The sequence below is a fragment of the Heteronotia binoei genome, chromosome 5, assembly GCF_032191835.1.
Source record: "Heteronotia binoei isolate CCM8104 ecotype False Entrance Well chromosome 5, APGP_CSIRO_Hbin_v1, whole genome shotgun sequence".
Classification (NCBI taxonomy): Eukaryota; Metazoa; Chordata; class Lepidosauria; order Squamata; family Gekkonidae; genus Heteronotia; species Heteronotia binoei.
In genome coordinates, this window is record NC_083227.1 from 108,420,824 (window position 1) to 108,443,170 (window position 22,347).

The following is a 22,347-nucleotide window of genomic DNA, read 5'->3' on the forward strand; positions in this document are numbered from 1 at the left end:
TTTACTTGTTTATTAGAATATTTATATCCCTCCTTTCTAATGTGTGAAGTACACAAGGCAACCTACAAAAATATAATTTTGCACTGTAATTAAGTAACACATCTTCAGTTTGAAAAAACAATGACACCCTGACCTAGGTAGCCCAGGCAAGCCCAATATTGTCATATCTTGGAAGTTAAGCAGGGCTGGCCCTGGCTAATATTTGGAAGGGCGGTCTCCAAGGAATACCAGGGTCATGATAAAGAGGCAGACAATGGCAAGCTACCTCTGAATCCCCCTTTGCCTTCAAGCCCCACTAGGGGTCACCAGAAGTTAGCCTGATTTGATGAAAAAAACCCATAAAAATAGAAAACCAATTACATTTATCTAAGGTGGAGGAAGTTCCTGCAGCCTGCAGAGCCTTCCTCCAGTTTAAGAGAATAATCTATTGGAGGAAGGCTCCTTAGGCTGCAGCAAGGCTTCAGACATTGCTCCATGGAGTGATAGGTGTGCTGTTGTGATACCTCCATTCCTTGAATCCAGGCCTGTGTTTTAGACTGCTGTAGTCCACTGCAGGACTTTGTGTGGGCAGAAACATGGAGAAAGGAAGTGGTATTCTCTGTAGCTCCAAAGAAAGAAGGAACTGGACTTAACTGTGCTCTTGTCTGAACCATTCTGCTTCCTTATTCTAATACCATGTATTAAGAACACAACAGTAGAATACAGGCCAATAAGTAAAATAAAATATAACAAATACAAATAACTACCAACCTGCTGTAGTCAAAACAGGGCCATAATTGAGCATAATTGGAAAAGTGCAGATCTGCAAAATTTTGTGCAAAATTTTGTGAGTTTCCACAGATGCAGATGGGAAGGGGAGGTGTCTGTCCTCCTCAATCATTAGAAGACCAAACAGGCAATCACACCATGCCATCTCCTTGACAAATAGCACCGAGTAGTGGCAGTGAATGTTTGGAATGATCAGACTTTCTTTGTCAGAAAATTAATGACCCCACACCACTCTGGTTAATTGTTAGTGATTGCTCCACATTAATTATTAACAGTTCCTCAATTACAGGCTGTTAGGGATAAAGTAGACAAGAAACTGACAGGCTTTGCATTTCACAGTGATATTAAAGTTTTCACTGAGGCCCATGAAGTTTGGTGGATAATAAAGCTGAACTTCCTGACTGGGACAGGAATCTGGGGGGGGGGGGGGGGGACACAATTTTTTTCAGCTTGTACTTTAGTAAAGCACATATGTATGCAGTGTTCTAAATCATTCAGGGTATCAGTCTCCATCAGTATTATAGCCTAATTATGGCCAATGATCTTCTACTGCTTCAGATCTGAAACTCAACTTTAACCCCACCTGGTAGCACAGAATTCACATTTCAGTTTTTACTGTATATTGCTTTACTTTACTTTACTTTACTTTATTCGATTTATATCCCGCCCTACCCCACCGAGGTGGGCTCAGGGCGGCTTACAACAATAAAAGCTAACAGAGGTCGATTTAAATAGGATTAAAATTATACAATAAAATACATAAAAACCTAAAAATACATAAAACTCACATCGATATACACTATGCCACTATTCCTTAAATCAGTCCTTCAAATTTCCAATATTCAGTAATCTGATGTTTAAGATTTAATATTCAGGCATTCTGCTCACAGTTAAACCGGAAGAGGGTTGTTTTACAGGCCCTGCGGAACTGTTCAAGGTTCCGCAGGGCCCTCACCTCCTCCGGGAGCTGATTCCACCAACAGGGAGCTGCAATCGAGAAGGCCCTGTCCCTGGTCGCTTTCAGATGGGCCTCCTTTGGCCCAGGGATTGTAAGGAGGTTCTGAGACCCCGACCTCAGCACTCTCTGGGGGACATGTGGGGAGAGACGGTCCCTAAGGTAGGCAGGTCCCAGACCATAAAGGGCTTTAAAGGTCATAACCAGCACCTTGTACCGAACTCGGTATGTTATCGGCAGCCAGTGCAGTCCCCGAAGTCCCGGCTGGATGTGCTCCCGTCTAGGGAGCCCTAACAACAGCCGGGCAGCGGCATTCTGCACTAGCTGCAACTTCCGGGTTCGGCACAAGGGCAGCCCCATATAGAGGGCATTGCAGTAATCCAGCCTCGAGGTGACTGTTGCATGGATCACTGTTGCCAGGTCGTCGCCCTCCAGGAAAGGGGCCAACTGCCTTGCCCGCCTAAGATGAAAAAATGCGGACTTGGCAGTGGCTGCTATCTGGGCCTCCATAGTTGCCTTTCTCAGCCTCTCTTCTTTCCCCCTACATTCTTCTTAGCTTCCTCTCTTTCTTCTTATCTTAAAAACCTTCTAGGGAAAAAAAGAAAATAGAATGGTGCCAGAATTGCTGGCAGTGGGTTGGATCCAATGATATACAAACAGAAAAAGATATCTACTTAGGGTAGTTGCACATAGAGAAGGGATTGCACAAGGTCTTGTGCAACATCTCCCACTTCTGTCCTTGTTTGCTGATACACCCAGTGACTTATAGATCCGAGGTACTGTACTACATTTCCTACTGACCCATGAAGCCTTCATACATTTCTACTTGGACCAGATTTGAGAGATTGTTCTGTGATACTCCTGACCTTTCATTATGTTTCTTATCCTGACACAATGCACTACTAATTCATGAGCAAAGAAACTACAGAGCTTTACTTAATGGCATCAAGAAGGGCAACAATCTCCTCCCTCTCCCATTTGTATCTCCAGAAGCAATTTTGAGAATGAAAAAGCTGCAAGGTTCACTTCCTGAAAACCCAATATTAGTTGTACAATATAGAAGTAGAAACCCAAGTGGGGATATAATAAGTTTAAATTTGTACGAGTTACTATGGTTTTTCCTTGTGTTTCAACTTGTGCAAGAGCTCTAGTACAAGTGGAAATTTTGTCCTGGATCCAACCCTAGCCCCCCATAGTTTGGGGCACCAGGTACAGTTGTGGACTCAGACCCACCAGTTAAAGAGCAATGCTTTCAGTATTTACCAAGCAGAGCCTTCAAACCTATGCTTCAAATTGCCCTTTCAGCTGCTTCCCCCCTATTGTTGCAAGGGCTACCTCTCCCTTGGGAGGTATATATTGCAAAGTGTTGTAAGGTGATGATTTTGAAGGAAGGGGGTTAAAGAAATATATGCAAGAAGCACTTCTTAGGTGAGAAATATGAGCCTATTGATATTTAACCACATGTAATTTCTAGAGCTAAATGTGCCATTCCTCTCTCATTTCAAGGCATTCCTTCCTGCCCCTGTGGGTCCTGGCCAGCTCTGGACAATAAGTTCATAGTGTGCCCAATCTGACTCTCCATCTAGTTCCTTTATCACAGTCTCAGACCACCTGGATGTTATTAGTGCAGGCTGGACTGTAACCAGCTTTTGGTACACTGTTTGATACATCTCTCACTCGTTTACTCTGAATAGAAATGTACAGTCTAGTTACTTAAACACAAAAGGTTTCTAGTCCATTACACCAGTGCAGTTGGCATAAGAGCAGGGAGAAGTTATACAACTGAAACTGTGAGTTGGGTAGGAAAAATGAAATGCTCATGTTTAATGGGACTGGTTCAATTAGATTATAGTGAATTAAGGATTGATCTAATGTGAACATTCTTAATTTAGACAAAAAACAATTTAGTTTTACATAATTCTCTGAAGTAAACAATAGAGAAAGATCCCATTTCTCTTGAAGCACATTAGCCATATAGGAGACCAATTCAGTTTACCCTGGTTGTGCTTAAATTACAATTATTTTAATCTGGTTTTATCTTCCCGAGACACATAGGAAAAACTAATTCCTCTGAAGTCAATGCTTCGTTAGGTCAGAGTTAAACTACAGCATCACTAGCAACAGCAAAGCCCTTCAGCCTCTCAGAGATCTAGGGAATTGGCCCACTGGACTTCATTGGAAGGATAATGCATAGCATCAGTTCATACTTTGAATTATTGTCATGTGAGCCAGATTGTGCTTTATTGTCTTGGAAGCAGGTCTGGGATACAATTCAAAAGACACAGCTGTGTCTTTACTACTACTAAATTTATTGCTGAATTGCTATTTTACCATTGTCCAATAATTCCACATTTCTGTTTATCAGCTGCCATTTTTATTTATTTGTTTGTTTTTGCCATCAAGTCACAGCTGATTTACAGTGACTCTGTAGGGTTGTCAAGGCAAGAGACATTCAGGGGTGGTTTGACGTGGCTTGCCTCTGCATAATAACCCTGATGCTCCTTGGTGGTCTCCCATCCAAATACTGGCCAGGGCCAACCCTGCTTAGCTTCTGAGATGGGATAAGATTGGGCTGCCTGGGCTAACATGGTCAGGGCAACATTTATATTACCAGTTGGTATATAATTTAGAAAGGATTGGTGCTTAAGTGGGAATGGACAGCACAGATACACATTTGATCAACATTACATTCTCTGGGTAATAGTGTCCCCCAGAAAGTTTAATCAAACACACCCATGAAGAGGCCTTGTATTTGTATGCTGCCGCCCCCCATCATGCTCATATTAAATAATTTATTAAATCTTTAGAGCAAACTATTGTTTGCTTATTTATTTATTTGCCTTATTTATAGTCTGCCTTTCTCACTTGAACTCTAGGCAGATTATACAGAGTGAGTCAATACCATCGATGGATGCAACATTCAATAAACGAGGCAATAGGATTAGGGATTAGCCAGTAGGATTAGAGAGCCAGTCTGGTGTTGTGATTAAGTGTGCAGACTCTATTCTGGGAAAATGGGGTTCGATTCCCCACGCCTCCACATGCAGCTGCTGGGTGACCTTGGTTCAGTCACAGTTCTCATAGAACTGTTCTCTTAAAAGCAGTTCTCTGAGAGCTTTCTCAGCCCCATCTGCCTCATGGAGTGTCTGTTGTGGGGAAAGGAAAGGAAGGAGATTGTAACCAATCTGAGACTCTGAGTGAGGGGCAGAGTCTCCTCTCCTCTCCTCTCCTCTTCTTGTAGAACCAACCAGAAACATTAAATGACATAAAATTCCACAGAAGGATTCTAGTTTCAGCAGGCCTTGCACAGCACCATAGGCACACTCTCTAATATTTTTCCAAGTAACTTTGTGGATAATTTAGTACAGTATAACTGTATTGCCTGCATAGAAAAGCCCTCTTGAATAATTCAGTTTTGCATAGTTTGTGGAAAGCCAGGAGAGTGGGAGCCTTTCTGACCTCCTCAGACAGGCCATTCCCCAACGCCACAATGTAGATGGCATCTGTGCAGACAGTTGTTGATTTTGCAGGTTGGCAAATGCAGAAGACCCCACTCTGATAAATCAGGCTATCATGGCAGAGGGAGAGGCGGCCTCACAAATATGAGGGTCCAAAGCCATGAAGGGCTTTGTATCTCATAACCAGCATCTTAAATTGAGCCCAGGAACTAATGGGCAGCCAGTGGCGTGCCGGCAGGATGGGAGTAATATGCATGTTTCATCTTAACATTATATCCAAACCAGCCAACTACACTTTGCACTGGCTTACCAAATCAGTATTGGAAAGCATCATTTGAAACTGGCTTGCTGCAGGGGTGGGGGTGTTGGGGGGGCCAACACAATCCATTTGCAGATTTGGATGAAGTAGTAAATTATGATGTCTGCACTAATGTGGATGTATCTAACTGGATCAGAGAACACAAGGGAAGAAGCCCACAAGCTCATAGCATATTCACATAACACCAAGTCAGGGTTTGGCATAATGTTTGAACTGAGCCAAACAAATAAGCAAGCTGGCAAACAAAAAAACTAGATGTAAAATTCCATGTCTCCTTCCTTGGCTTTAAAAAAATAATTAAAAACAACCATGGAAGGCTGAAATCAAGCACAGAAAAGTGACAGCAAGAAATGATGAAGAGGGAAACATATAGGGATGACTTATTGTGGACAAATAAGATGAAGCATCAAGTACCCATAATGCTCTTGTTTCTAATTACAGCCTTCTAAGGCTGCTTTTCATCTTATTTTCATTTAATAAAATAGTTTTATATTGCCTTTGTTTAAAGTGAAAGTAAACTTTCAATTCACTTTACTGTGTAAACTGCCAAAATCCAGTTTGAAAGTATATTGAAAGTGCATTGTTTAGTGTGTGTGGTTGTAGCCAGGGGAACTAATCTGAAGAGTTTACACATGGGGGGAGTGTCTCTACATCCTACACATTAACCTACACAGCTGCATTTGAATGGAGACTTTGGCTCCTGAGTCTATGGAGTGGAGGGGAAGGGTCTGCATTTCAGTTTTGGCTAGAGTAAGAACTTCATGTGGGAGTTCCACTAGAATCGGGGCTGCGATTTTAGCCAAATTCCCAGTATTTATGTGCATCCTGGTCCCATAAAGTAAGAAAGGCATGGGTGCAGATTCTGTTTCCAGCCGCAAATCATACCAGTGTGCCAGAAGAGAAAGCAATGTGTTTTTTTGCTGCACATGAGGCACAAAGCTCAGCATCATACCCCAAAGAAAATATAATCACTCCCAATTAGATAACATTAGTAATTGGGATTAGCAATCAAAGGCTGTCCATTTACAAGCAATTCCCAATAATGCTGAGTAATTGACAGTAATTAAGCACTAATTAATTCATGCTGGGACTGATCCTGTTTTGAGCCAGCCAGTGTCATTAAATCTCCCTCTAGTCTCTTTGAATGAGGGATCAGGCTCTGTGTAGACACAGGAGGAAACATCAGCCAGTGATGTCTGAAACCTTGCTTATAATTTAACATAATGAATTTTTAACAGAGCTAAGTGGAGCTTTCCTTGCTTTCACTTTGGCATTCGTATTTGATAAGTAGTTGATCGGTGTTCAGATTAAGGCTCAGTAGTTCCTAGGGAGTAATAACACATGGCTATAGAACTGCAAAAGGAGGCAAAGGTGGATGGCCCTCCCTGAAAAATTATTCCCTCTTCTTTGCACCCAGAACTGTATACATGCATGATGACCGTGTTTGCTTTTCTAACAATCTACTTCACCCTTTCAAATACTTCTCTACTGCTGCCTATACAAAAATTGTGTTTTAGTTTATTACTGGCTAACTTGTAAGGATCAGGCAAATCTTGACCAAATATTTTAAGAATATATATATTTGAATGAAGAAACAGCTGAAAATAGTTCTGCTATTATATACTTGTACGTTGCACCTTATATTCTTGGTTTAGTAAAGTCATAAAATGATACCTAGAGAGGCTTTATGGCTATTATCAATAACTACAGTTCCGGTGTTCCCAGTGTATAACAGGCAGAAGGCAGCTAACAGGTTTTTTAGGATGTCTGTACTGAAAATTCTGGAGCCAGAAAACCCAAACTATATTATTTGAATAAATTTTGTTTAGCACAGCATATTTGCAAATAAGTTCATTGTTTATTCAGATGTTTGTGTCCCACTTTTCTCACATATACATTAGTCAAGTCAAGTCAAGTCAGCCTTTATTGGCATAAAAGTAGCAGTGCAAAATTAATATAGTATAAAACAGGATAAAAACACAACTTTCATGTACAATTATTTCCATGATATCCTTTGGCGCAACTTTAGAGCAGAGTACAGAAACTTGGCTGACCTCTCAGTAACATTGATAGAAAAATCATTCAAGAGTCTATGGACCTTAAGAACATCAGGGCAGTCAATCATACTGGCTAAAACAGGGTATAAATACATGTAACGTTTATCCGTATACAAATGACAATGCAGGAGAACATGAGTAATTGACTCAACACATTTTTGTTTACAAGGGCAATACCTAGCTCAATAGGCTATTTTATTGAATCTACCATCACGAATGGCAGAGGGCATAGCATTGCACCTAGCAAGAGAAAATGCTCTGCTTTGTTATAGCACCTGCAAAGATGATAGATAAGAGGCTATCTTCCCTGTGCTTAGAGGTATCTCAAAGTTCAAAGGGGATCAGATTTTGTTAGCCAGACTATTTAACTTCTGGCGCTTAATGTCTAACATCCTGTTTTTGATCTGTTGGAATGCAGCAGTAAATGTAAGCATGGACAGTGATTCTATAGACAGGCCCATCACTTTAATTTTGTTCTCTATGTATGCTGACCAATTTGACTCATTGAACTCAGAGAGCATTTGGTATATAAAGCTCCCAGGTTCAAAACTATAATGTAGGCGTAACCAGAATTTGAATGTCATAAGCCATGCACTGGTTTCCATTAAGGACTGGCCAGTTTCTAAGCAGATGACTGCATATGAAACACATCTTGGCATGCCCAAAATTTTTCTCAGGAATTTGGATTGGGCACGTTCAATAGCACAGTCAAAGGACCTAATCCAAATTGGAATGCCATACAGTAATTGTGTAATCACTTTGGCTTTAAAAATTCTTATAGTGGCTGGCACAAATTGGTTGCCTCTGTTATAGAAAAAGCGTGTTATAGCTGAAGCACTGGTGTTAGCTATCTTCGCTGCATAATTGCGATGGGTGGACCAGGTTGCATTATATTGAAAATAAATGCCTAAATATTTGTAGTATTTGACCTGTTCTATCTTTTTACCATCAATGACCCACTTATAATCTCCACTTTTTTGAGAAGACTAGGATTTTTGATTTATCATGGTTCAGCTGGAGCTTGTTATTAGTAAAAAAGACTGCACAGTGGGACAGCAGACGTCTTAAACCCACTTTAGAGCAGGACAACAACACTGTATCATCTGCGTAGAGTAGCAAGGGTACATGTATTGCACCAAGTTTCGGGCTGTGACAGTCAGCATCAGACAACTGATCAGCAAGGTTGCTGAGGAAGAGATTGAATAAAAAGGGAGCTTATATGCAACCCTGTTTGACACCCTTGTTAGCAGAGATCTTTGGCATCAGATTGCCTGCTAGTGAGCATTTTATCTGGCGAGAATTAGAGGAGTACAGTTTCATAATGAGCATGAGAAGTCTTTTATCCATATTTAGCTGGTCTAATTTGGTCCAAATAAGGTCCCTATCAACTGAATCAAATGCACTTTTTAAATCCAGGAAAGCCACAAATAGTTTATGGTTATTTCGCACAGAATACTTATCAACGAGTTGCGATAAGGTAGCGCAATGGTCTAAGGTGGATTTTCCTTTGCAAAAACCCAGCTGCTCAGGGCCCAAAATTTTCTCCTGTGTCATCCAGAGATTGAGCTTAATTAGTAGATGTTTAGTATAAAGTTTACCCAAGATAGTTAGTAAACTAATTGGCCTGTAATTAGCAGGATTAGTGTGATCACCTTTTTTATATAGTGGGATCACTACTGTGTTCAGCCATGCTGAGGGGATTATACCAGTTATGTCTATGGTTGTAAACAGGGACGTGAGAGGAGAGGCCCACCAGTCTGGGTCCAATTTCAGGATTTCAGAGTGCATGGCATCGGGGTCAGAAGCCTTTCCTGGTTTCAGTTGTGCTATCAATTCTTTGATTTCCTCCAGTGACACAGGAGGCCAGTCAAGTAGGTCAGCTAAAGGGAGCTCAAATGGTTCGGCACAGGTTGCTTCTTGGTGGAACAGAATTGAAAAGTGCTGAAACCATACATAGGAAGAAATGGCAGACATGGGGCGATCATCGGCCCAAAATGCAGCCGAGACTATGGTCCAGAATTTTTTTGAATTCTTTAAGATTGTACATTACTCAAAGCAGCTTACAAAATGAAATAACATAAAAATAGAATTTAGAAAAAATACAAACTTCAAGCAGGTAAAGAAACACCAAGAATGTGCCAAGCTGGTGATGGTTATGCCAGCACAAAGTCACAGGCTGCCAGTCAAAGGCTCCTTGGCTTACCCTTCTGACTACATCCAGGCTTTAAATGCCCTGTAGAAAGGGAGAGGCCTATGCTCTGCCCAGGTCTTATTCAGCTACTTTTGATGTTCCAAGTTCCCTCCCCTTCCTTGTGGTCAACCTGCATGTTTCATTCATAACACCCACTGTGCTGTAGTGGCTGTTTTGGCAAAGGGAAGAACAAAATGCATTTCTTATTACTGTTTTGTTCAGGCACACAGTGAGGCTGATTCCACACTCACCTTTTTCTGGGGCAGGCTTCTGTTTCTGGGCGGAGGAAACTGGCGATTTTGCACCAGTTGCTCTATGCCGGCATTTTGCATGGGGCAAACCCGCAATTTACCATGCCACAGTGTAAACCTGTTTTTTCAGGTTTACACTGCCGCGGGGCAAATCACAGGTTTGCCCCGCACAAAATGCCAGCGTGGAGCAACTGGTGCAAAATCACCAGTTTGCTCCACCCAGAAAGGGAAGCCTGCCCCAGAGAAAGGTGAGTGCAGAATCAGCCTGAGAAAAAGTTGCCTGCAGAATTCTGATATGCCATCCCACTTTTTCGCCTGTATACGTGCCTGTTTTGATAGTCAGGAAGCACTTAGGGAATTGTGTACCACTGCATATGGACAGTGGGCATACCCATGCTATTCTCTGCCCTGCAGGAAAAAATCACAACAGGATTGTCTCTGCCAGTGTGGTATAATGGTCAGAGTGTTGGACTAAGACCTGGGAGACCCAGGTTTAAATCCCAGGTCTGCTCACTGAAACTCACTGAGTGATCCTCCTTCTCCAGTTTGGTGTAGTGGTTGTGAGCAGTGGACTCTAATCTGGAGAACTGGATTTGATTCCTCACTCCTCCACATGCAACCAGCTGAGTGACTTTGGGTCAGTGACAGTTCTCCCAGAGCAGTTCTCTGAGAACTCTCTGAGCCCCATCTACCTCACAGGGTGGGGAGAGGAAGGGAAGGAGACTGTAACCTGTTCTGAGACTGAGTGAAGGATGGAGTATAAGTACCATCTCTTCTCTTCTTCTTCTCAACCTAAGCTACTACACAGACTATATGTAGGGAAAGCACATAAAGAGCCAGTCCTGCCACTAGGCAAACTAGGCTTTCTCGGGGCACCAAATTGGACACCCAATTACATATGCCATCCTAAGAATGGCAGGATAAAAAGGGATGATTTTGTATAGTTTAATATATGTCTTACTAAAAAGATGTGAAAAAAATTGTGTTCCTAGGTATGCATATTGGTTTCTGTGGGGAGTGCATCTATGTGTGCTGCATGTGTATACATCTGTGACTGAATTTTTTAAAAAATATTTAGAACATTTTTGCTCTGTAATAAGGAGTGCTATAATGGGGGGGGGGGGGGGTGATGTAACTTGGCATAGCAGGCAGACGGAACTGCTGTATGCTTCTCAGTCCATGAGCAACTTTCCAGAGGGTGTCTTTTGTCACATAAAAATGAGAAAGACATAAAAAGAGGGATGAGCTGAGTGTAAGAGCAAACCAGAGAGTGTGAAAAAGCTAAAAATCCATTCTTGGGCTGTCACTTATTTATGAGCATCAAAAGGAAAAATGTGTCCCCTAGAGCCAGCATTCCTGATTGTCCCCCACTCCACTGAATTTGCACAAACTCTCCCCTTACCCTGGAGGAGGTGGTTAAGCTAGAGAAGCTGTTACAGGATTCAGCAACAGAAAACATATCAGACAGGCTACAACGTGTGTGGAAATTGGAGCAGCCCTTTAAATGAGGCTCAGCAGAGTGATAGTCCCATCTTTATCTTTTGCAGAGGAAAGCAAACCCACACTATTAGCAGTGTGCAGGAAAAGTCCATAGTACAAGTGATGCTCCATTTATCTGGGCCTATTAATCTTCACAATCCATCCATCATTATGGAACCCTTGGGCTGGACCACCAGACTGGGGAACAAAATTCAAAGGGTCCTGGTCACCCTGGCGGGTCTGGTGAGCTGTGCAATATGCTACTGGTGGGCAGCTGTATACAAACGGAAGAGAAGGAGAAGGTGTGGCCTTGGGACAATCACTCTCTTTCAGTCTACCTTATTTCAGTAAATTGTTTTAAATACAATAGGAGGATCTCATGATCATTTCCCTAGGCTTCTTTGAGGAAGCCTGGAATATAACTGAAAGGATGGTGCCTAAACAGAAATTCTGGACTAAAGAAAAGCCTGAATTCTGATCTCAAGGCATGTGATGCCATCAGTTACCAATTAAACAAAAGACAAAAGTTTATTTATTCCAAACATATATTTTTAAAACACTGCAAAACTACATGTGGAAGGATTTTTGGCATTGTGCCCCATTCATTTCTAGCCAACCCCAATCATTTTTCTCCCGCAGGATTCCAAAAACATTTGTGGTCATCAGGACAATTTTCTAGAGATAGAAAATGTAAACAGGATGTTGTGTATAGGAACTAATGTTGTTATATTGTAAAGGTGTTCCTGCCTGGCTCATTGGAACCTTTAGGCCTGAGCTTGGGGACTTGGGAACAATGGGCAGTAGGATCCAAATCCTCGCTGCCCTGCTCTAATCACAGGGCCCCTGCTGGTTTGAATGATCCAATGGCATGCTTGCGTGGGAGCCTGAATGTATATATAATTAGTCCAGTCTTCAGTCCTTTTAGTGTAGCCCTGTATTATGCTGTACCCATAAAAGAACTGTGATCACTACCACCTCGCTTCTTCGTTGCATTGAACCCACTATATTATACAGGACATGTATTTTTCACAACAGACCTGCCTCGAGGTTGCCAAAACGCACAAACCACCCAGGCAGATATCCCCCAATTATTAAACCTAAATGTGATATAGAGAACAACTGCATGATTTGCCTGTCTCTGATCCCCCCTGCAAGTGAGTAGAGTCCCTGCAGCTTTGTCCTCTTAGCCCTACTTCTTGGTGGCCTTCTGAATACACTGTTTCTGTCAGTAGAATCCATCTTTAACAGTTGATTTAGGAGCACAGCTATGAAGTTGGTTGCCAGAGTCCTCTAGGTCAAGAGTAATACATACTTGAGAGATACAGAAGTTCTGATCTGAAGAAAGCCTTGGAAGTGTTGCACACAATTATTTAATTGCACAAGGCAAGGCAAGACAGAACAAATGCCCCATTGAGAATTAGGGTAGCTTCCAGCCTCAGACTCAATCATTTATTTTCTTTCCTTTGAGAAATTTCTATCCTGCCTTATTTTCTGCGACTCAAGACAGCACAAAGACAAATGGGATATAAATATTTAAATAAACAAATAAATCCATTTGGTGATAAAGCTGTATCACATATTTTTCCATGCATTTGTCATCAGATGCTCACAGTACAATCAGCTGTAAATATTGGAAATGTTTGCATTTGCTTCTGAAGACATTGCTCACATTCCAGAACCCCATGAGTCGCTAGGACTCCCAAGTCAACTGTGCAATTCTGAAGTCATCCTTACACAAGAAAGATGTTCACTTTCAATAGGCAACTCTATGAGCGTTTTCGCACTGACCTTAATCGGCAGCGACATCCCTCTTCACCGCGCAGGATCTGCACAGATTTCGCACCAATTGCTGTGGAGCACCTGGAAGAGCCGCAAAGTCCCGCGGCTTTTGCGGCACAAATGGAAACTGGTTTTTTGGCGGTTTCCATTTGCGCCGCAAAAGCCGCGGGACTTTGCGGCTCTTCCGGGTGCTCCGCAGCAATTGGTGTGAAATCCACGCAGATCCTGCGCGGTGAAGAGGGACGTCGCTGCCGATTAAGGTCAGTGCGAAAACACCCTATGTAAGCCTTTCTTGTCTGTACAATTCCCATTTGCTATGCTGTAGCTGTGGACTTTGGCCAACAAGTATTCCAGTACTCAAATAATCAAATGCAGATTTCTGCTATGTATTCCAAAATACAACCACCAGCCAATAAGCCTTGAAACACTCAAGACACCCCAGGGAATGCAGGGGAAATGACTATATAAATTAACAAAAGGGGGGGGGGAGAATCTCAAGAACAAACATGAGAGGTCTGCTCCAGAAGGGGCAGAATGTCAAGAGCAACTAAGCATCAGTTAAAGAAAAATGGGGGAGGGTGCTCAAAATCCTGAGACCACAATGGCTCTTGGAAAGGGAGATTTGGCAGGGATGAAATGCAATTCCCAAACTGTTCCCCCTGCCAGCATTTCTGCTGTTTCTATTTTTTCATTAAATGCAATACACACACACACACTGAGCTTATAAATCTAAAGCAAATCTCTAGCTTTTTGGCGTTAACTACATTTGTGTGCATGTGGAAAGATGGGTACATAGACTGATAACCAGCATGGTATGATAAGAACAATGTATCCTGTTCTGTCAGTTTTTCTCTATATGTCCCAGGAGGGACCCCATATGCTCACCTCCATTCTTTCATGTGCCATAACTCAAATGAAAAAGACTTAGCTAGATGTTATGCTTGCTGTTTGAAAAATAAGAGAGGTGATTTTTTAAAAAACTCTTGTCATTGTTTACAGAAGGAAATGTGCCCCCCCCCTTCAAATAGCTAAAAATATCCTAATCTGGTTTGGCCTTTGAAACCATCAGGGGGGGGTGTAAATAGAGTCTTAATATATACGCCTGTGTCAGCATAATCATCATTCCTTTTTTAAAAAAAGGATTGTGATGATGGAAGAGTTTAGCATTTAGAGCTCATTAAGCTGACACGATGTTGAGCGGCAGGTCACTATTAGTTTGCAGAGTTCTTCTGCATCCCATCATTGTCTTTCAAGGCAATCTGGCAGTGCCCTCTGGCTTCTTCTCCCTTACTTGGTTTATTTGAACAATGGGCCATTATGGATGATTTGAGATACATTCTATATATGTAACTATTCAAAAATTGCATCTAACAATATCCCCTTCTATCAGTACTGCAGAACAGTATGCTCTAATATGCCACATATTGATTTTGTTCTGGAAATATGTTTAGTAGTGGTCCAAAATTTCAAATTACAGTGATAAAGCTTTGACCCTTCAAGGTGTCTATTGAAAGCATTAGCATAAGAATTCTTCAGATACTTCTTTCTCTGCATAATTTGCTCCCGTGTTTTTTTCCCAGTTTATGGAGACATTTAGTCACCAACTAGTGCGGTTTAAACAAAATTTATTTTCCTCCACACACACTGAGATGGTACTTGTGATTTCTAGGCTGTGGCCATGGGCCAAATCCATGATGATGCCCCAGAATAATTACCACACCCTGCTGTGAATCCCACCATGCCTACTCCCTGCCACTGAGATCCAAGCAAGCAGCAACCCTTGCCCTGTGTGGAACAGGCAGCAGGAGCCACTGCTGCCACCAAAAGCCAGCTGCCCAAGTTCAAGATGGGGGGCAGATATGAGCAGCTGCTGCCGCCACCAAGCTGGCTGCTCCCTCTGTCAGGGGTAGGGTCATGGTGTGTTGGGGGCCTCTTAGTTTGGGGACTGTGACAGCTGACCTTGTTGCCCATCAGTTAAAACCACTCCTCTCCATACACACTTCCATCATTTCCATGAATCCACTGGGCACTGTTTGCAGAGGTTGAGAAAACAAAGAAAATCAGTATTTCACTGCAAGCCTAACAGATTCCCCTGAAGAAGCCTGTTGGTAAAACACACTGGGAAAGGGCATTTAAGCCATGGTGTAGAACTACCTCTTCTTTCAGTTGAACATCCCAAGGCATTTTGATGTCCAAGGAAGAAAATCATGGCATTCACTGATCGTGAATGTGTAGCAAACTAAGTAATTTATTTTATGCCATTAAAGGTCTGTGAGTGAAAGTAATTTATTATTTCCCTCTATTTTATAATGCTGAGGTGTAGCAATGTCATTATGCTAATGGGACCAGGAAGGCTGTTAGGTGCTTTCTGCTGACTTTATCCATTTCTTTGCTTCACACAGGTACATTCAAGGGGCTTCGTCTCCAAAGGACATGGTGATCATTGTGGATGTGTAAGTGCCCCTAGCAAGAAGCCTGTGGCAAACCTTGTTCCCATCTGTTTTTTATTGTTTTTCTATAGTCAACTACTTTCAGTGACATGTTTGTCTGTTCAGTCCAAAGACCCAAATTTATCATGTAGTTTTGTCTCCCAGTAGAAAAGTTACATTTCAAAGGCATGAACTGATTTGTATGTATGTTACCGTGCTCGGTACTCACCATCACAACAAAGGAAAGATTTCCAAAAGGAAAAAGATGTAGTGATAGAGAGAACTTGATTTCTCCCTCAGATCTTGTAGTAACTGGCCTGGCAACAACAACTGTGTCTTTTCTTCCTTGGCAGGAGTGGCAGTGTTAGTGGCCTGACGCTGAAGCTAATGAAGACATCCGTGTATGACATGCTGGACACACTCTCTGATGATGACTACGTTAATGTGGCTTCAGTAAGTATCCAGTCTGTAGACAGAAGGAGAACAAGAGATAGGCTGTAGAGGTGGAAGGAAAGGTGGTGTCCTGCAACATACACTTCCTTCTCATACTTATCTCTTTCTAACCCTTTTGCTCATGTCTTAGTCTTACTTCCTTAACCCAGTTTCTGAAAACATAGTAGGAATGAGAAATTCATTATTGGGGTGGGGGGTGTAAAATAAGAAGATATTCAGATTTCTACAACATATTCCAAAATTCTGATTTTTCAAGGTACAGACTTTGGAATTAAAGGGAAAAAACAGAATTCTGGGCATCTTCTCTTCATCATAGTTTCTACTTATAAGAGGAGGATTCGGCCCCTATTGCATTATGCTTGTTCCTCACTATATGCATTCTGTCTTAGTTATAAATATATAAAAGTTATTGCAACAAACAGTATATATTGTTGTTTAGGAAAGAGGTAAATTGAGTGGCACTAATTATACTGTAACCTTTCTTTACTGCCAGCCGTCACACTGTGGAGTTATGCAGATAGTCTGTATAGGCAACTAACCTCAGTGCTCTCAGTGCTAAGTGACTGCAGATCACTTAGATGCTAAATAGCTGTGTAACTGAGCTGAGTGCTATGTGTACAAGTCTATAAGACATTATTACACAGTAATTTCTATGTTCCGTACTTTTAAGTGTCTCTAATTGCAGTCCATTTCTTTACTGCAAAAGAGACATATGTGGCAGGAAAGATGCCTGTGTGCAGTATCTAGGGTTGCCAAGTCCAATTCAATTTTATTTATTTGTTTGTTTGTTTGTTTGTTTATTGTATTTATATCCCGCCCTCCCTGCCGAAGCAGGCTCAGGGCGGCTAACAACATTGAGTATCAACAATAAAACAGTAAAACAATAGGAACAATTACAATAATATCAGTTAAAATTATACAATTACAATTTAAATTATTAATACAATTTTAAAACAACAGTTTTGGTGCTAAATTCCATGCCATGATGTTAGGCATCTATATACTTTGGTTGAAGGCCATTCGAAATAATGTTGTTTTTCAGGCCTTGTGGCATTGGGCAAGGTCCCGCAAGGTTCGAACATCATCTGGGAGTTGGTTCCATCAGTGGGGGGCGGCAACAGAGAAGGCTCTTTCTCTGGTAGCCTTCAATCTCGCCTCCCTGAGCCCAGGAATTTCTAGTAGATTTTGTGATCCAGGTCTGAGTACCCTCTGGGGAATATATGGGGAGAGACGGTCCCTAAGGTAGACAGGTCCTCAGCCATATAGGGCTTTAAAGGTAATAACCAGCACCTTGTAATGGATCCGGAATACTATTGGCAGCCAGTGCAGTCTCCGCGGCCCCGGATGTATATGATCCCGAATAGAGAGACCCAACAGCAGCCTGGCTGCCAAATTCTGCACCAGCTGCAGCTTCCAGATTTGGGACATGGGCAGCCCCATGTAGAGGGCATTACATTAGTCTAGTCTCGAGGTGACCATTGCATGAATCACTGTTGCTAAGTCACTGTGCTCTAGGAAGGGAGCCAGCTGTCGTGCCCACCTAAGATGGAAAAAGGCAGATCTCGCAGTAGCTGCTATCTGGGTCTCCATAGCTAATGTGGGCTCCAGTAGCACCCCCAAGCTCTTGACTTTGGGCGCCGATATCAGAGAGTAGAGGGATTTCCCTTCCCAGGCCACCACAACTCAGACAGAGGACTTCTGTCTTCGTTGGATTCAGCTTCAGACGACTCAACCTGAGCCACTTTGCCACAGCTTGTAACGCCAGGGCAAATTTTCTGGGGTGGAGGCAGGTCAGCCATCCATCAGCAGATAAAGCTGGGTGTCATCCGCATATTGGTGGCAACCCAGTCCAAATCTCCTGACAATCTGGGCAAGGGGGCGCATATAGATATTAAACAGCATCGGGGAAAGCACTGCCCCTTGAGGCACCCCACAATTAAGCGAGGGCCTCTGGGACAATCATACCCCGACTGCCACACTTTGTCCCTGACCACAGAGAAAGGAGGAAAGCCATTGCAAGGCCAACCCCTGAATCCCCGCGTCAGCGAGGCGGTGAACCAGCAACTGATGGTCAACCATGTCGAACACCACCAACAGGTCCAACAACAACAGTACTGCTGACCCGCCTTGATCCAGTTGTTGCTGGAGATCATCCACTAAGGCGACCAGCATTGTCTCCGTCCCATGGCCCGGGCAAAAGCCAGACTGATGTGGGTCTAGGATATTTCAAGAAATATCTGGGGACTTTGGGGGTGGAGCCAGGAGACTTTGGGGGTGGAGCCAGGAGACATTGGGGGAGGAGCCAGGAACAAGGGTGTGACAAGCATAATTGAACTCCAAGGGAGTTCTGGCCATCACATTTAAAGGGACAGCACATCTTTTTAAATGTCTTCCTTCCATAGGAAATAATGAAGGATAGGGGAATCTTCTTTTGGGGCTCATAGAATTGGACCCCCTGGTCCAATCGTTTTGAACCTTGGGGGGTAATTTGGGGAGAGGCATTAAATACTATACTGAAAATTTGGTGCCTCTACCTCAAAAAACAGCTCTCCCAGAGCCCCTGAAACCTCCAGATCAATTCCCCATTATACCCTGTGAGAATCAATCTCCACATAGGGAATAATGAAGTGCTCAGCAGACGTTTCCCTCCCCTCCCCACCCCGTTTCTGGCAACTCTGAAGCGATGGCTTGGCGTCTCTACTCACGAGTTGCTCCCAACTTCTTCAAAGTAACACAGACACACCATCCCAAGAGGAAGCCTTTCAATCGGAGACTGAAGTCTCCAAAGGCACATGGTCCTCTGGGGGCGGGGCTTCCTCCCGCCGGCCAGCTGACTGGGGGCAGGAAGGAGCCTGGGAAAGCAGAACCCCTGCTGGGACCTGGGGATTGGCAAACCTAGCAGTATCACCATGTTGGGGGGGGGGGCTGCCAGATAATCAAAGGAGGGATATGCTTTGACACTGCTGCAGTACACCATTGTTCCAAATATGGTTTTGGATTGTCAGGACATTTGTATCTGAGCAAAAGTGCTATTTCAGCTTCTCCCTTCTCTGCTTCTCATTTGGAGAAATCATCTTGTGTTCACATGGTTGGTATTTACTATAGAAAAGCAGATTTCTTCCACTGCCATGGTTCCAAAAGAAATGGGAATTTTGGGACATTGATAATGATTCCCTGCTACAGAAAGGTTTCATTTTTGAAAAGTTTATATTTTTAAAATTAAAGAAACAGTTTCCCCTTGCCTTCTTAGAGAAGTCCAGCAGAGTACTGTTGTACAACAGAAAAAAACAGACTTTCAAAACAAACCCTCTTTGAGATAAGCAAATGCAGAATATTTTTTCCAGTGCCCAGTAGTTTTAGGAGGGTGTTGTTTTTGTGTTTTTACGCTGCTGAGCAGAGTTCCCCAACATGGTGTCCACATTCTACCTTTCCTAGTGCCCACCAAGTGTTTTTAGAAAGTGAGCATGACCAGAGGCTTTTTCCCCAGGAAAGCTTCTGATCAGCCACTGGAGATTTGATTGGCCATACAGATTTTTAAAAACATTGTTTGGGCAGCAAATGCCACCACAGAACAAGAATCTTCATGGTGTCATTGAAGGGAAGCTATGGCAGCCATTTTGTGACTGCACCCACCATGCTATGTCAGAATTCCAAATCTACCTGCAAGTTAAAAAAGGTTGGAGTCCTCTTCTATGGAGAAACACAAATGTGCTGTTTTGCAATATAAAACAAAAAGAACCATCTAAAATTATCCTTTTGTTTGCTGAAAGTATTATCATTTCAGGGCTTAACTTTGACCATGTTTCTATTATTATTATTATTAGTTTATTTATATTCCGCCCATTCCCCCATAGAGGCTCAGAGCGCCTCATTATTTTTGCATGTATATTTATTTTTTAAAGCAACTAAAAAGAAATTGGCATACAGATTTACTTTTTGAACAGACTTTTTTTTAAATTTTATTGCTTTATTGCTTTTTTGTAAACCTCTTTTTGTACATTCCAGAAGTAGAATTCTGGAAGAAACCCAGATTCTGCAATTAATGAGTTCAGCTCCACAAATATTTCTGATATGGAATCCCAAAATCTGGAGAGACATTTGGAAAAGAAGATTCTCCCTAATATTTTCTCCATAGCTCGTGTTCAAGGAGAACATATCAGTGATGCATGCTAGGCAGACTGATTAACTTTTCAGCATCCAGATGGCCACAAGTCCATAGCCAGTTTTTCCTTGATGGCTCAGTGACATCTTCCAATGACACCTTGATTTGATTATCAAACCTATTTTGACTTTTGGTCATTGCTTTGTACTTTTAACATAGCTGTAGGAAACTATTCAGATGTACGTTCTATTTCAGATCTCACTCCATTTGTTCACAAAGAATCTAGCTTTGTTTACCTAATAATGTAGCAGTCTTTTAAGTCCCTTTAGCCTGAGGAATACCTACCACCATACTTTATCAAGACAGTCAATCCAACTAAATGTATCAACTGAACCATATTTGACTGTATTTGTCTTTTCTGTATAACACATACTATAAAACCTTCTGATCCTGTCATTCCTGAATAAATTGAAAATATTTGGTTGAAGTAAATGCCCCACACAGAAAGACACCAAGGACTGATGTACAGTATACAGTCTGTTAATAGTTAACAAATACAGTATTTGTTAATAGTCATGTATTTTGGCATTATGGAACAAATAGATGAAGATTCCAAATTGTTGAGAGCCCGTTGTTTCCCTAGTCAGGTTGCTCTTTTAGTTCATTCTCCCTCATGATGGCTTGCCAGTACCAACATTCACTGCATGTGACATTTGCTCAGATTTTCTTCCATTCAGTCTGTGTAGTTCATCAAAAGGTGTAATAGTGCTGAGAAGGGGGCAGAAAAGGGCAGAATGGCCAACAACTCAGGAGCGAGGGAGACGTTTTACTAATAGGTGAACTGCATAATCAGCAACGCTGATCTCTGGGGTTTATGTGGAGCTCCAATGCCTGTTCTTAACACTTAACAGCCTCCAGGAGTAAATAATCGCTTCTCTAGAAAATGAGTTCTGAAAGCATCTCAAACCAAAATGCCACATCAGCCCTGTGAAAATAAGTGTGATCTTTATTTTGCTTTATTTATGTCTTTGTATAATGGGAAAGAAAAGGGAGACGGCTGGCAGAGGTAGTGGCCTCTGCTTCATGCAATTCCTGCAGCCGAATTTACCATTTCTGTCACTTTTCTTTTTCCTGCACTCCAGACTGTTCTCTGCCTTTGATCGATTGCAAATGACAAAACACACCTGCAAGAAATAAATTACATCCTTCTACTGCCATTTCCCCCATGCCAGCTTTGACGGACTACTCTGTTCATGAGAGATGTTCATTGTAGTGAACGCTGAGGAGATGATGGCAAGGAAAGAGAAGGGAAGACTTTGGCAGAGAGGCAGATTGTCAATTTGGTTATCTAGCAACAGAGGTCATGCTTCTTGATGGACCTGCAGTAATGTTAGACAATAGGCTCAAAATAATTTTGGTTTCACAAGCAAATGACATGTAGACTGAAATATGAAAAATTAGCAGAGTGCATTCCTTGTAATTCTTGGTGCAAATAAGGTACTATACTTTAACCCATAAATGATACTGCCTAGTTTGCAAAAATATGGATTTCCTCTCCCTCCAAAACATTTAGGAGACCCTTAATATACCCACTTTCTGCCCACTGTTGTAATAAATAGATCAAAATTCACAGGTCTTTCCAAGAATTCTAAGGGCCCAAGAGTCACACAATTTTTTTTCTCTCTCTCACATCCTCATCATCACTATGACCCTTTATGGATACATTGAGAAATATATCCATCATACAAAGCCAGACCAAATGAAACTAGAAAAGCCTGTGTATGATATAATGGACGGAGAGTTTGAGGCTCAATTTGCTGTTCAGCCATGAAGCTTACCTGGAGACCTTGAACAGTTCACTGTCCTATCACAGCCTCATAAGTTTGTCATGAGGCCCACACATGGAACCCTGAGTTCCTTGGGAGAAGATCAGGCTAAACTGTGATAAAGAACATGTTTTTACTGTATATGCTGGTAACCTATCAGCATTCCTTTGGACTATATAATATTTTGTTTTTAAATGGCAGGTCAGTCACAGGCAAGAATGCAACCATCCAGGATTTAATTCTGGATGAGAAAGTTGACCTGGCATCTATCACTGAGATA

General features: G+C 42.1%; 1 protein-coding gene across 1 annotated transcript in view; it reads left to right on the forward strand.

Moving 5' to 3' along the window:
* CACNA2D2 (calcium voltage-gated channel auxiliary subunit alpha2delta 2) overlaps window positions 1-22,347 on the forward strand; it is a 1,052,991-nt gene that overhangs the window by 870,122 nt on the left and 160,522 nt on the right. The window contains exons 9-10 of the mRNA XM_060240024.1: window positions 15,660-15,710; window positions 16,040-16,139. Of these exons, the coding sequence (XP_060096007.1) occupies window positions 15,660-15,710; window positions 16,040-16,139 (151 nt within the window). The remainder of the gene's footprint in view (window positions 1-15,659; window positions 15,711-16,039; window positions 16,140-22,347) is intronic.